General features: G+C 43.1%; 1 protein-coding gene across 6 annotated transcripts in view; it reads right to left on the bottom strand.

Annotated features, from left to right (window-relative positions):
* snap91a (synaptosome associated protein 91a) overlaps nt 1-15,366 on the bottom strand; it is a 56,875-nt gene that overhangs the window by 14,130 nt on the left and 27,379 nt on the right. For 5 of the 6 annotated variants that reach the window (XM_036973907.2, XM_036973908.2, XM_021596324.3 and 2 more), the window contains 12 exons: nt 14,214-14,307; nt 12,241-12,352; nt 11,953-12,059; nt 11,799-11,840; nt 5,398-5,459; nt 4,522-4,545; nt 3,552-3,564; nt 3,226-3,374; nt 2,815-2,891; nt 2,254-2,268; nt 1,492-1,677; nt 523-594 (listed from right to left, as the gene is read on the bottom strand). In XM_036973907.2, coding sequence (XP_036829802.1) covers nt 523-594; nt 1,492-1,677; nt 2,254-2,268; nt 2,815-2,891; nt 3,226-3,374; nt 3,552-3,564; nt 4,522-4,545; nt 5,398-5,459; nt 11,799-11,840; nt 11,953-12,059; nt 12,241-12,352; nt 14,214-14,307 — 953 coding nt within the window. The remainder of the gene's footprint in view (nt 1-522; nt 595-1,491; nt 1,678-2,253; nt 2,269-2,814; nt 2,892-3,225; nt 3,375-3,551; nt 3,565-4,521; nt 4,546-5,397; nt 5,460-11,798; nt 11,841-11,952; nt 12,060-12,240; nt 12,353-14,213; nt 14,308-15,366) is intronic. The other variant, XM_036973909.2, reaches the window with a different exon arrangement.

The raw sequence follows: 15,366 nt of genomic DNA, 5'->3' as shown, positions 1-15,366 counted from the left end.
CATGTGAATTACACACACTGTACTTTTGGGCTTCTACAGAAGTCGATTAGTACTTACACATTCAGGCCAAAGAGAGAAACAAAACAGGGTAAATAAAGCTGGTCAGTTAGTATGAAGTGATATCAACTACATGAAATATAAACAATTCTAGGATTTGGGCTGTGTTTTACTCAAGTATTCATCACCAGGTGAATATTACGAGGTGAGAGAAGAAGGGGGGCTGTTCTGAAAGCAGGGCTGAGTGGCGGAGGGAGGCCGAGGCTTGGGCCCCTGATAGTGGGGTTAGGGTCGGGACGGTAGGCCCCAATGCAATGTGTCAGATGATTTACTACTGTCCCATATGGTAGCAGAAGCAGCTTTGAGCTACCCAAGCTTCAGGATCTCACGCATACACTCTTGCACAGACAACACACACGTGTGTTGGAAGAGTGCACACGTGTGTACAAGCATATGCTCCCTTACACACATGCACGTGCGCACACACACACACGCACACACACACTGAGCAGTGTTATCACCCACCAGATCCGGCACATGCATCAGCAGCAGGCGCCCTGCTGGGCGGGGCGTCACCTGGGGAGGGTGCAAACGCATCTGGAGTACCGGACATGAGAGGAGGGGACCGTGGACACAAACCACAACGCAACACCCAGAAACAAGGGGGAGGCAGGAGAAAGAGAGATGAGGAGGTGAATAAAGAGCAGGAGAATAGAGAGAATGAGAGAAACAGAAAGATGAGAGATCAGCATTAGGAGAAAACAGAGAATATGAGATGTTGCTGAAATTGCTGATCTTATTGGTATCATATGGATGGGGCCTGTACTTTCCAGGCTGAATAAAGCTGCATTCAGTGTGCACAATGTTTGTACACGCTGGGAAAGTGAAGATAGCATTATGTTATCATAAGCTTGTACTGTGTGACAGGAAATGCCAAGCTCAGCGATGGGCAATGCAAACTCTCTCTTTGATCCATGGAAAAGAGGGCCACACTTTGCTATACAATTTTTATAGGGGATTTAATTCTGTATATCTACTATTAGAAATGAGAGTGAAAAGAGGAGATATGCCGAGTACGGACTACAGTTTCTACTGTTCTCCATACAGTACAGAGCAAAAACTTCCTCACCTGCTTGCTGTCTTGGATAAATAATTGACTGACTGATGTAGTGCCCAAATAATGATTAATCTGTCAAGCTAATCAATGTTTAGCGAGATGGAACATTTGGAAATGAGTGTCCTTACAAGATGTCAGTAGCTATTCCAATAACTATCCAAGTAGAATTTTGCACAAATACAGAATATCATGAACAGACCATTTTTTTGTTAAAGGTGTATGTAGAATGTATACTGAAACTCGTAAATGTGAGAGTGGGAGAACCAGGTGGTGTAACTACATGTGAGCAGGTCAGAGGTTGTAACGAACAAGCAGGCAGCTACTGTGTAGTCAAGTCCGCCATGATGATCCCTCCCATGAGGCTGACCCCCACTGACCTCCAAACAGATCCATGTCAGAGGCGGTGGTGGTGGGCACGGGCAGCACCACCACGGGGGCCACAGAGGGCACGGCGGGGCCATCCGTATGGGCCACTGTGGCCGTGGCAGCCGGAGCGGCCGCAGCATCGGCGGGAACAGCGGCTGGCTCAGAGGTGCTAGTTGGATCAGCGGGGGTATCTAAGCCTACAACCCACCCATCCATCCATCCATCCCCACCCAAGCCCATCCCCAATCACAACAGGATAGAGGAACAGTGGGGAACGTAACAGGGAGAGAGAAGTAAAGAGATTGGGTTGAGAAAAATAAGATACACGTAAGATATGTCAAAGAAAACAGTGGTAATAGAGAAGTGGAGAGGACTATGTTACACTTTGAGAGACATTGTTAGAGATCACAGAGCAAGACTAAGAAGAAGGCTGATCCTCTCAGATCCTAGGTCTACAGCTGGAGTCATGCACTGAAAGCCCAGTGAACCACAGGTACAATGGTTATGTTCCAGACAGACTACATTGCAGTACATCATTGCATCAACTTGACTGTGCAGTCGGTAGCAGATTGCTGTATCATATGATGTGGCTAGCTGATGATGTGGTTAGCTGATATGTTAAACCCCTATCCGGGTGTTTACTGCAGTCAGCCTGGAACGTGGCCTAAGCCTCCAGATAGGTGTTGATCATAACTTCAGATGTAAATCCTAGCAGTTGTCATGCTCTGCTGTGGATGGGAGCTGTAAAGAACAGAATGTTCCTCGGTACTCACCGCCACCAAGCAGGTCTGTACAAGACAATGAAAGAGAGAGAGAGAGCGAGACAGAGAGAGAGAGAAAGAGGAAGAGCGATAGAGAGAGAGAGAGAGAGAGAGAGAGAGAGAGAGAGAGAGAGAGAGCAAGAGAAGACGTGAGTGAGGGATTACATACAGAGAATATAAACATGGAAATGCCTATCAGGGTCAATAACTCACTACAATAGCACGTAACTACTGTACTTCTGATTTTCAAACTGCCATCTGAAAACAACAAAACACTCCAAGGAAAAATAGCGTTTTCTATGAGTAAGAGGCCCTTATGCAATTTCAATCTGCAGATGGGCCAGGTTTGAATATATGCCAATATCAGCCCTTCCCTTGAGTAAGGGTGGAGAGGAGGATGTAGGTAGAAAGCATGAAAGAGAGCAGGGTGGAATTCATTAGGCACCAAACGGAAGAAAACTAACTGAAACAGGGAGGGAAGTCCTCGACCTGCAATGAGAAACGCTCATGTAAAAAATCTATATATATATTGTTTGGCATAAAGAATTGCAACCCAGATATGAAATGTCTTACCTCCCCATGACGAGATAGAGGCTGCTGCTCCACCTGCTGATGGGGAGGCTGACAATGGGTCCAAGTCTAGCAGAGCACTGCAGATAGAGTGAGAGAAAGAGAGGGGGGAGGTAGAGAGAGTAACAGAGAGATAAAGAGAGAGAGAGAGAGAGAGAGAGAGAGAGAGAGAGAGAGAGAGAGAGAGAGAGAGAGAGAGACAAGAGACAAAATGAAGAAGGGGGAGAGGAGAAGGAGAGACAGGAATAGAGAACGACAAAAGGGTTAAATGAGATACATTGTTGATACGTTAAATGTTAATTTGAGATTGGAGACTGTAGATTGTACAACATAGCTAATGGTTAAAGCTAGTGTGGCCCCTGAAGTGGCACTTGAAGTGGCCAACCTAAGAGCCCATAGCAGATGGGCGCCTACTTGTTGGAGCTCTTGAAGGTGGGTGCCGCCGTGGGTCTGGCAGGTGGTCCAGGGCGGGCAGGAGCAACTGGAGCAGCAGCACCTGCAGGGGCCGCGGGAGCCTTTGTAGGCGTGGCGGCTGCGGCCGGGGAGCCATTTTCTTCACACACCTTTCAGACAGAGGGTTAGCCTCGTTAGCCAGTTGCAATGGCGACGCGCCACAGTTACAGAAGCAGACATGTTTTACTCATAAATGAATACACTCATAAACAAATAAATTATCCTCAAATTGTCGGCAGTTGTCAAAAAGTTTGGCTGAGGTGTAAAATAAGGGGTAGCCGACTCACCTTGGTCGGTGACCTGCAACAATGAAACAATAAGAACGAGTTAAAACCACCATAGCATCACCAGATGATATGCACGGTGAAGCACAATGGCTGTTACTGAGCTGTGTCAGATTGACAGCTAAAAGAAGCCCTGTTGTTTTGGTGGCAGAGAGCAGGCATTTCCAGGCAACTCCATTGTGAAAACATACACTCTTAGGAAAAAAAAGTGCTATTTAGAACCAATAAGGGTTATACGGCTGTCCCCATAGGAGAACCCTTTGAAGAACCGTTTTTGCTTCCAGGTAGAACCCTTTTGGGTTCCATGTAGAACCCTTATCACAGACGGTTCTATACGGAAGCCAAAAGAGTTCTACCTGGAAGCAAAAAAGGGTTCTCCTACGGGGACAGCCGAAAAACTCTTATGGAAGCCTTTTTTTCTAGGAGTGTACTGCATCCGTAGTTTAGATTTGCAATACCGAATAAAACAATATTAAACCACTTCCTTGAACAAAGCTTTTCATTCTTACTTTCCACACATAACAAAACCCATGTTTAGCAATGACATGCATCAAAAGCTTTGAGGAGGTGGGTTGATCCCAATAACATGACAATGAAGTTAACATGAACATTGAAGAGCTAGGCCACCAGATTCACGTCACATTATTAAAAAAACGACGCAAAGTGAGTCAGCTGTCAAAGTTCATATTAATATTGAGAGAGAGTCAAAACTCAGAAGAGACACCGAACAACCACAAATATGCCAAGTTCACATAAACTCTATAGAATCCCATTTGAACTTCACAACGCTGCAAGACATGACTTTAAACTGGAGGTTGAAATGTCAATTCCATAGAATCCGCATGTGAACGTGACGAAACAACTGGGGACTTTTTTTTTTACAGTTTCATTCATTTCAATACAAGACAACAGCAAGAAATGACCCGGCCCTCCCCGTCAAGTCATTCTGTAGTAGATCCAACACAATACTCACACATCGTCTCTGTGAACATCCTCTCTGTAACACACATTGACAATCACTGGTATTTGCTAAAAACTTAATCTGCTAAGTTTCTTTCCATACTTCTAGCAGCAAGGTCATCGTATGAAATTTCATCCGATCTGATGATGCCCCCCACAAATACTACCCTGGATCATTGCCCTACTAAGGTCCTGTCGAGAACACACGACTGACAGTCTGGTGATGACAGATTCAGTCCGAACACTGCCCCTAAAAATCACACAATCTAGAGGGCATACACTGGAAGTCTTCATGATGTTAATTGAGAGAGGCTGGGCCTAATTAAAGCCTATGGGACATCAGGGTCAAGCACAGGTCTAATTTAGGTTCACTGGATGGTCACATACTATTTTCTATTTTCACACCCTGATGGAGGCTTTTTAGCCAAAGTTTTGGTGAAATAAATCCACAGCAAAAAGAGTCAGAATGTTTCCATTTCAGTCATTTAACAGATGCACTCATCTAGAGCGACTTACAGGAGCAATTCTGGTTAAGTGCCTTGCTCAAGGGCACATTGACAGATTTCTCACCTAGTCGGCTCAGGGATTCGAACCAGAGACCTTTCGGTTACTGGCCCAATGCTCTTAACCGCTCTTAACAGTTAGACTACCTGCCACCCCCAGTACGACTTTCTGTTTCACCTTTAGGGTGTGTGTTCTTTATTTATTTACTCCACAGACTTTAAGGATGTGCATGCATGCATATGAACCATAGTGAGATTTCTGAATTCTCAAACATGAAGTAAATAGTAAGTAAAGTAGTCCCACTCCCAAGTAGCACCCTGGTTACAAAGACGCCCATGGGGTAAGGATTCAAGTGTGGTTGGTGGAGAGTGCGGTTGGTACTTACGGCTTCTTCCCCTCCAGAGTGTTCAGGTGAGTCTCCAGGGACTGCAGGAGACTCTCAGGGGCCTGGAGAACGAGAAGAGATGGGCAACATATTACTACAGGGGCCACAGGGCTATAGTATATCGTACAGTACATGGATCAGACACATAGGTTATGAGCAGGGGTCTCCAACTTTGAACCTAGAGAGCTACTGGCGGTGCAGGCTTTTATTCCAGCCCAGCAGGCTTAGATGGGAAAATACTATAATTAGTAGATTATTTGTACTATTAGTGTGATGGTACTGGGCTGGAACAAAAGCCTGCACACTCAGTAACTTTCCAGGACCCTGGGTTAGGGAAATGTTCAACGCTAAAACATGAAGACTCAAGGGAAAATTGATGTCAGGGAACACAGAGTAACAGGGGAGCTCTTGACAGGTGATTACACTTTATTTGATAAAGGGTCTGGAGGGAAGCACATAGAGAGATGAGAAGAAGAGACAGAGGAGGTCTGACACAAATAATGCTCACATTGGGGCTAACAGGGAATATAGAGAATGGTCACATTGGGTCTAATAGGGAATATAGAGAATGGTCACGTTGGGACTAACAGGGAACACAGAGAATGGTCACATTGGGGCTAACAGGGAATATAGAGAATGGTCACATTGGGGCTAACAGGGAATATAGAGAATGGTCACATTGGGTCTAATAGGGAATATAGAGAATGGGCACATTGGGGCTAATAGGGAACACAGAGAATGGGCACATTGGGGCTAACAGGGAACACAGAGAATGGGCACATTGGGTCTAATAGGGAACACAGAGAATGGGCACATTGGGGCTAACAGGGAACACAGAGAATGGGCACATTGGGTCTAATAGGGAACACAGAGAATGGGCACATTGGGGCTAACAGGGAACACAGAGAATGGGCACATTGGGGCTAACAGGGAATATAGAGAATGGGCACATTGGGGCTAATAGGGAACACAGAGAATGGGCACATTGGGGCTAACAGGGAACACAGAGAATGGGCACATTGGGGCTAACAGGGAACACAGAGAATAGGCACATTGGGGCTAACAGGGAACACAGAGAATGGGCACATCGGGGCTAACAGGGAACACAGAGAATGGGCACATCGGGGCTAACAGGAAACACACAAAGAACTGTGTGGAACTGTGGAAGACATACAAGACCACTGATAATCTCCCTCGATCTGGGGCTCCACGCAAGAGCTCACCCCGTGGGGTCAAAATGATCACAAGAACGGTGAGCAAAGATCCTGCAGTGCCAGACGTGTCCCCCTGCTTAAGCCAGTACATGTCCAGGCCCGTCTGAAGTTTGCTAGAGAGCATTTGGATGATCCAGAAGAAGATTGGGAGAATGTCATATGGTCAGATGAAACCAAAATATAACTTTTTGGTAAAAACTCAACTTGTCGTGTTTGGAGGACAAAGAATGCTGAGTTGCATCCAGAGAACACCATACCTACTGTGAAGCATGGGGGTGGAAACATCATGCTTTGGGGCTGTTTTTCTGCAAAGGGACCAGGACGACTGATCCGTGTAAAGGAAAGAATGAATGGGGCCATGTATCGTGAGATTTTGAGTGAAAACCTCCTTCCGTCAGCAAGGGCATTGAAGATGAAACGTGGCTGGGTCTTTCAGCATGACAATGATCCCAAACACACCGCCCGGGAAATGAAGGAGTGGCTTCGTAAGAAGCATTTCAAGGACCTGGAGTGGCCTAGCCAGTCTCCAGATCTCAACCCCATAGAAAATCTTTGGAGGGAGTTGAAAGTCCGTGTTGCCCAGCAACAGCCCCAAAACATCACTGCTCTAGAGGAGATCTGCATGGAGGAATGGGCCAAAATACCAGCAACAGTGTGTGAAAACCTTGTGAAGACTTACAGAAAACGTTTGACCTCTGTCATTGCCAACAAAGGGTATATAACAAGTATTGTATTGTATTGAGATAAACTTTTGTTATTGACCAAATACTTATTTTCCACCATAATTTGCAAATAAATTCATTAAAAGTCCTACAATGTGATTTTCTGGATTTTCTTTGCTCATTTTGTCTGTCATAGTTGAAGTGTACCTATGATGACAATTACAGGACTCTCTCATCTTTTTAAGTGGGAGAACTTGCACAATTGGTGGCTGACTAAATGACTGTATGTCATGAATGCATTATGAAGATGGCTGTAAAGCAAATCGTTACTCAGCATTTTGCCTCTGCCAAACGATACACTCCAAAGAGGGGTTAAGAGATCCGATAATTAGACGCTAATACGATCTATTTAGATGTCATTTAGATGCTATTACAGACAACACACAGCCTTAAACATAGGAGAGGGGTGCAAACATGTCATGCCCCTGCTTCGCGCCATTCCAATGCTTTTGTATTCCTTACAGCACTGTGGGATCACTGTGGGATCAGTCATAGACAAGAGGTAGCTGTTTCCTTACAACAGAGAATAATACAATACACATGCATACGGCTTTCAGGTAAATCCAGTAATAAGAGAAATATATAACATCCGGTGAGACGACATGATTTGTTTTCATTTCGCTTAACTGACTCTATGGCTTTCGTATTCGATTTCTAATAGCTACTGCTAAATCACCAGGTCGTTTAACTGCCCAAATGGTGACTCATGGGACGGAAAATTCAGTAGAATTTATTGTGGAGCGTCACTTGTCTCAATTGCTTACGCACTGGCACTTACTTGGAGTCTAATAACCTCTAGGCCAGGACAGCATCCCTAAAAGGATACTGCCAATGAAAGAGCCTTAACCAGTTGCATCTCTAGGGGCGCTATTTCATTTTTGGATAAAAAACGTTCCCGTTCTTGACAGTTTTGGAAAGAAAACACTCTGAAGTTTCAGAATCTGCAAAGATTTTGTCTGTAAGTGCCCCAGAACTCATTCTACAGGCGAAACCAAGATGATACGTCAAACAGGAAATGAGCAGAATTTCTGAAGCTCTGTTTTCTAATGTCTCCTTATATGGCTGTGAATGCGACAGGAATAAGCTTAGACCTTCTGCCGTTTCCCCAAGATGTCGGCAGCATTGTGACGTATTTGTAGGCATATCATTGGAAGATTGACCATAAGAGACTACATTTTCCAAGTGTCCGCCTGGTGTCCTGCGTCGAAACTGGTGCGCAAAGCCATGTGCAAGTATTTTTCCATTTGATTGAGAGGGGAAACCATGCTTCCACGAACGATATATCATCGAAGAGATATGTGAAAAACACCTTGAGGATTGATTCTAAACAACGTTTGCCATGTTTTCAGTCGATATTATGGAGTTCATTTGGAAAAAAGTTCGCCTTTTGAGGACTGAATTTTCGTTTTTTTTTGGTAGCCAAATGTGATGTACAAAACGGAGCTATTTCTAATACACAAAGAATCTTTTTGGAAAAACTGAGCATCTGCTATCTAACTGAGAGTCTCCTCATTGAAAACATCTGAAGTTCTTCAAAGGTAAATTATTTTATTTGAAGGCTTTTATGTTTTTGTTGAAATGTTGTGTGCTGGATGCTAACGCTAATGCTAACGCTAAATGCTACGCTAGCTAGCTACTTTTACACAAATGATTGTTTTCCTATGGTTGAGAAGCATATTTTGAAAATCTGAGATGACAGTGTTGTTTACAAAAGGCTAAGCTTGAGAGATGGCATATTTATTTCATTTCATTTGCGATTTTCATGAATAGTTAACGTTGTGTTATGCTAATGAGCTTGCTGATAGATTTACACAATCCTGGATACAGGGGTTTTTTCATAGCTAAACGTGACGCAGAAAACGGAGCGATTTGTTCTAAACAAATAATCTTTCAGGAAAAACTGAACATTTGCTATCTGAGAGTCTCCTCATTGAAAACATCTGAAGTTCTTCAAAGGTAAATGATTTTATTTGAATGCTTTTCTGTTTTTTTGTGTAAATGTTGCCAGCTGAATGCTAATGCTAAATGCTACGCTAAATGCTACGTTAGCCATCAATACTGTTACACAAATGCTTGTTTTGCAATGGTTGAGAAGCATATTTTGAAAATCTGAGATGACAGTGTTGTTAACAAAAGGCTAAGCTTGAGAGCTAGCATATTTATTTCATTTCATTTGCGATTTTCATGAATAGTTAATGTTGCGTTATGGTAATGAGCTTGAGTCTGTATTCACGATCCCGGATCCGGGATGGGGAGATCAGAAAGGTTAAAGTATACTGCCTAAGAAAGAGCCTTAAAGGATACTGCCTAAGAAAGAGCCTTAAAGGATACTGCCTAAGAAAGAGCCTTAAAGGATACTGCCTAAGAAAGAGCCTTAAAGGATACTGCCTAAGAACGAGCCAAGTCTAGACATAGTGTATGTAGGCTTTCTCTTTGCCTCTCCACCACATGCATACAAACATACAGTACATGAAGACACATAGATTGTTCTACGAGCCAGTCATTTCATTTGACAGTTTATAAACAACTAGTAATAGTAATAGTGCTAGTAATATGACAGGAATCTCTCTACACAATAAGGAACACCCAGAATGTCCAAACTGTGACATAATGTTAACCAGTCAATCTGCTAGTTAGCCAATGGACTCCATTAAAATCCAAACACACAGGGCTTTCAACCCTAATCCATGCTCCACAACTCCCCCAAACCCACAGTCATGAATCAACGTATCATTACCATGCTTTAACCAGCTGACATAACAGTAAGCCGTCAACCCCCCATTTCACATCTCACCACCCTCCCGGTTGGCGAGTAGTCCAAACAATCACGCATGTTAGTGTGGTCAAACCCCCTGCAGATCTGCATCGGCCCAAGGCTGTGATATTAAAGCAGCCCACACGGTCATCAGTGCATCATGCTCTCAGTGTAAAGTCATCCACACTGACAGCATTTGCAATGGAAATAACCCAGCCATGTCTATAGAGCCTTCATAACGTGAATGAGTGAGAGTGAGGCCCTTTGGCCTTGGACTAAACCATTTTGATGTTTGGAGATCGGAAGGGTCTCCAGTGCGTAGGAAAAGGTAAAAGCAGTGTCGGGGTTGAGCTTCAGATCTGCAAAAATTGAAGCTCTAACGGGCCAAAGGGAAGGCTTTAGGGAGTAGTTGGGACACACCGTCACGTGTGGTCCCTCTCCGGCCTCTAGGTCACCAGGCTGCTTGTTATGGCGCACACCTGTCACCATTGTTACGCGTGTCATCAGACTCACCTAGACTCCATCACTTCCCTGATTACCTTCCTTATATATGTCACTCCGTTGGGTTCGTTGTCGTTTCTGTTCCAGTGTCATGGCTGTGCGTTGTTTGTGTTTCTTGTTTTGTATTTAGTTGCGTTTATTTATTAAAACACTAACTCCCTGAACTTGCTTCCTGACTCTCAGCACACTCGTTACACACACAGTGAGCTACTACATACTTAATTGAGGGACGTATACTGCCCATGGGATTTCAAATACCATCTCAGGTGATTTTGACATTATGGAAACTTCATAGTAACATTCTAGCCCACTAAGATACAACTGTTGAGATAAAACCAATGTTAGCTCAGATCTTAGCTATCAGCGGAATAGCTCTGCAAGGACTGCGACTTCTCCAATCTGTTCCTTCAATCACATCAACCTGGACTCCAGGGAAGACGTAACACAGTAAAGGTAAATCCGGGACACTCACTTTAAGTATGATATGTCACGGTTTCATATGGTATGTATTAATTTGTGGATGTCCACCATCCATTTCGTATGATATGTTACGAATTACAATTTGTATGAAATGTTACAATTTTGCAAAACGAATATGTTACGAACTCCAATTCGTAACGCTAACTTTAGCTAGGTTACTAATGTTAGTTATGCTAGAGGTTAGGGGTTAAGAGTTATGTTAAAGGGAAGGGTTAGCTAACATGCTATGTAGTTGCAAAGTAGCTCAAACGTGGTAAGTAGTTGAAAAGTTGCTAATTAGCTAAAATTCGAAAGTTGTCCATGACGAGATTCCAATGTGCAATCTTTGGGTTGCTACACATTCACATTGTTCATTCACCCACCCGTCAATTTGACAAAGTCTGTACCTCTTCTAGCCATGACCCAAAGGCGAGCTGTATGTACTACACACGACTCACACTCTCAGCCTGGAAGATCAAGCAGCACCTCGCAAGTAAGAAGAGAGGGGGCAGAGTGGCTGTCAATCACAGGGGAAGCACAGCTCATTGGCTGCATGGATGACAGAATGGATCAATGGGATACGCCCCCACTCTATGAATAGCTCGTCATTGGTCAGGTAGACAATGACCTGTCAACTCTGTTCATGACTGTGATGCAATGCTGGTACAATGTAAATACAATGTGAATACAATGTTAGGAGGTTAGAAGAAAGTGTAGGAAATTAGGCTTAAAAGGTCCAACAGGACTTACCTGGGTGAGCTCGGGGATATCATTTTTGTCAATTCCGATGGTCTGTAAAAGAAGATGTTTACATTTCAGCTGAGCCTCCATTTACCATGTTTGTCATACAGGCTGTGGATTGAACTTTTCAACAGTAAAGTGTATTGTCAGGTTTGTCTTTTACCTCAGCGATTTTGAAGACCTCAGAGACTCTGGTCATCCGGGTCAAGAATCTCTTGTAGATCTCCAGCCCGTCTTTGCACTGTCCCCTCTTCATCTGGAAAAATTTCTCTGTGAGGAAAAAGGGGGAATGAACATGTTTATTGTTACATAGAGACGTTACTATTACATAAAATGAACAGGACCACATCTATTTCCATGTCTTGAATCCAATTAAGCCTGTAATATTTATTCAAATATAAAAAGACATGATTATTGTCCCAGGAAGTAGAAGAAAACGGCCAAGCCTTGCCTAATAGATTAATGATCCCGTCGTTGTAGCAGGCATATAACTTGATCAGGTCTTTGAACATCAGGAGGAAGCACGCGTTGATCACCCCATTGGTCAGTTCATTGGGATGGACCTATAGATTAAACAAGGTGAGATTAGATCACACTGAGGATGGGAGATTTGAGTTGAGAGGTAATATGTTTGTAGGTAAACTGCTTGGCAATGGTGGAAAAAGTACCCAATGGTCATACTTGAGTAAAAGTGAAGATACCTTAATAGAAAATGACTCAAGTAAAAGTGAAAGTCACCCAGTAAAAAATACTTGAGTAAAAGTGTCAAAGTATTTGGTTTTAAATATACTTAAGTATCAAAAGTAAATATAATTGCTAAAACATAAACTACCGTTCAAAAGTTTGGGGTCACTTAGAAATGTCCTTGTTTTTTAAAGAAAAGCACATTTTTTGTCCATTAAAATAACATCAAATTAATCCGAAATACAGTGTAGACATTGTTAATGTTGTAAATGACTATTGTAGATGGAAAGGGCAAATTTTTTATGGAATATCTACATAGGCGTACAGAGTCCCATTATCAGCAACCATCACTCCTGTGTTCCAATTGCACTTTGTGTTAGCTAATCCAGTTGATCATTTTAAAAGGGTAATTGATCATTAGAAAACCCTTTTGCAATTATGTTAACACAGCTGAAAACTGTTGTGCTAATGCAAGAAGCAATAAAACTGGCCATCTTTAGACTAGCTGAGTATCTGGAGAATCAGCATTTGTGGGTTCAATTACAGGCTCAAAATGGCCAGAAACAAAGATCTTTCATTTGAAACTCATCAGTCAATTCTTGTTCTGAGAAATTAAGACTTTTCCAATCGTGAAATTGCCAACAAACTGAAGATCTCGTACAACGCTGTGTTCTACTCCCTTCACAGAACAGAGCAAACTGTCTCTAACCAGAATAGAAAGAGGAGTGGGAGGCCCCAGTGCACAACTGAGCAAGAGGACAAGTACATTAGAGTGTCTAGTTTGAGAAACAGATGCCTCACAAGTCCTCAACTGTTTCTCAAACTAGACACTCTTCTGAGGCTGGTAACTCTACTGAACTTATCCTCTGCAGCAGAGGTAACTCTGGGCCATCCTTTCCTGTGGCGGTCCTCATTAGAGCCAGTTACATCATAGCGCTTGATGGTTTTTGCGACTGCACTTGAAGAAACTTTCAAAGTTCTTGTCATTTTCCAGATTGACTGACCTTCACGTCTTAAAGTAATGATGGACTGTTGTTTCTCTTTGCTTATTCGAGCTGTTCTTGCCATAACATGGACTTGATGTTTTACCAAATAGGGCGATCATCTGTATACCCCCCTACCTTGTCACAACACAACTGATTGGCTCAAACGCATTAAGAAGGAAAGAAATTGCACAAATGTACTTTTAACAAGGCACACCTGTTAATTGAAATGCATTCCAAGTGACTACCTCATGACTTGAGAGAATGCCAAGAGTGTGCAAAGCTGTCATCAAGGCAAAGGGTAGCTCCTTTGATGAATCTCAAATATAAAATATATTTTGAGTTGTTTAATACTTTTTTGGTTTCTACATGACTCCCTATGTGTTATTCCAGAGTTCTGATGCCTTCACTATTATTCTACAATGTAGAAAATAGTAAAAAAAATACAGAAAAACCCTTGAACGAGTCGGTGTGTCCAAACTTTTGACTGGTACTGTGGGTATACTGGCATGCTATATGGCATGCTATATGACAGAGAGAATTTCCTAAGGCAGTGTATTTTGTATCCTAGTCCTGGGGACCCAAAGAGGTGCACATGTTTGTTTTTGCCCTGCAGTAGCACTGCACAGCTGATTCAAATGATGAACTCATCACCAAGCTTTGATGAATTGTATCAGGTGTCTAGTGCTAAGGCCAAAACAAAAATGCACTTCCTAACGGATACAAATATCCTTCTCACCATCATCATAATACTCACATCAAACTCCAGCAGGGCATCGATTTGGCTCTGCAGAGTGGGCATTCCTTTCAACAGCTTCTCTACAGGCATCGTCCTCATCACCCCCTCAGCTCTGATACAGGCGGACAGGCGGACAGACAGACAGGCGGACAGAGGAGCAATTGGTACTTGTTTGTATGATCTGGCGTAGTCAAATTTCCCATTAGCGGATCAATACAAAAATCTTTCCTGATACAGGATGATGAGTTAAACCCTAATGAAGGTCTATTGACGAATACATGAGTTTACGATCCATTAAAAACATTGTGGCGCAAAACAATATTTATTTTTCCAGCGATATGAGATGAGAGGAAACAACTTAATACTCTCTACATTGGGATAAATCACATTTAGACCACTGGGACAGCGAATCTATAGGGAAGTACTGTAGAGAGGTGGGATCCTGTGGCGCTAGCGACACAAAGGGAGTGTGCTGTGGTCCTGTATGGCTCAGTTGGTAGAGCATGGTGTGTGTAACGCCGGGATTATGGGTTTGATTCCCAGGAACACCCATATGGACGCATGACAATCAGTTGCTTTGGATAAATGGCATGTAATATTCAATTCTTGCATGGATCACATGCACATACTAAAGACTTATTGTTAGTGGCATTGCATGAAGGCTTCTGCTAAGTGGCATTTACAATTATATTACTACTAGAGATCTGTCAAGGCCTTGCGATGCAACACTAATACAGCAACGGCTTTAGATGGTTCCAGCTTCCTAGCTACTTTAGAAAATGACACCTGATATGAGACACTTGGAGCTCTATCTGCACACCTGGCTGTTCTGTCTGTCTGCCGCATGGCTGGCACAGACTGTGCTGTGGGACCTTGTGTCTGCCAGCAAAACTCAACAGTCTGGACAGGAGTCTAAGTAATAGCTCACTGTCTGTATTCAGACTTTGTAGTCTATATTCATCTGTCTGTTTCTGTACAGGCACAAGCATGGACAGCCCACTCACTCTGCCCTCACCCACAGTGCAATCACAGAGTTTCTAAACCCAGAGGCACAACATTGCGATACTTCCTGGAAGGCTTGTGAAACAGACCAAACAGACCAGACTAATGTTTGGGGTTTGAGAAGTCAATGAGAAAAGTGAAAAGTTCTTCCTTAATTGAACATTTTCGG

This window comes from Oncorhynchus mykiss, chromosome 3 (genome assembly GCF_057628025.1).
Source record: "Oncorhynchus mykiss isolate SJ-2025 chromosome 3, ASM5762802v1, whole genome shotgun sequence".
NCBI lineage: Eukaryota > Metazoa > Chordata > Actinopteri > Salmoniformes > Salmonidae > Oncorhynchus > Oncorhynchus mykiss.
The sequence above is the reverse complement of the archived record's forward strand: the minus strand, read 5'-3'. Positions and strand labels throughout refer to the sequence as shown.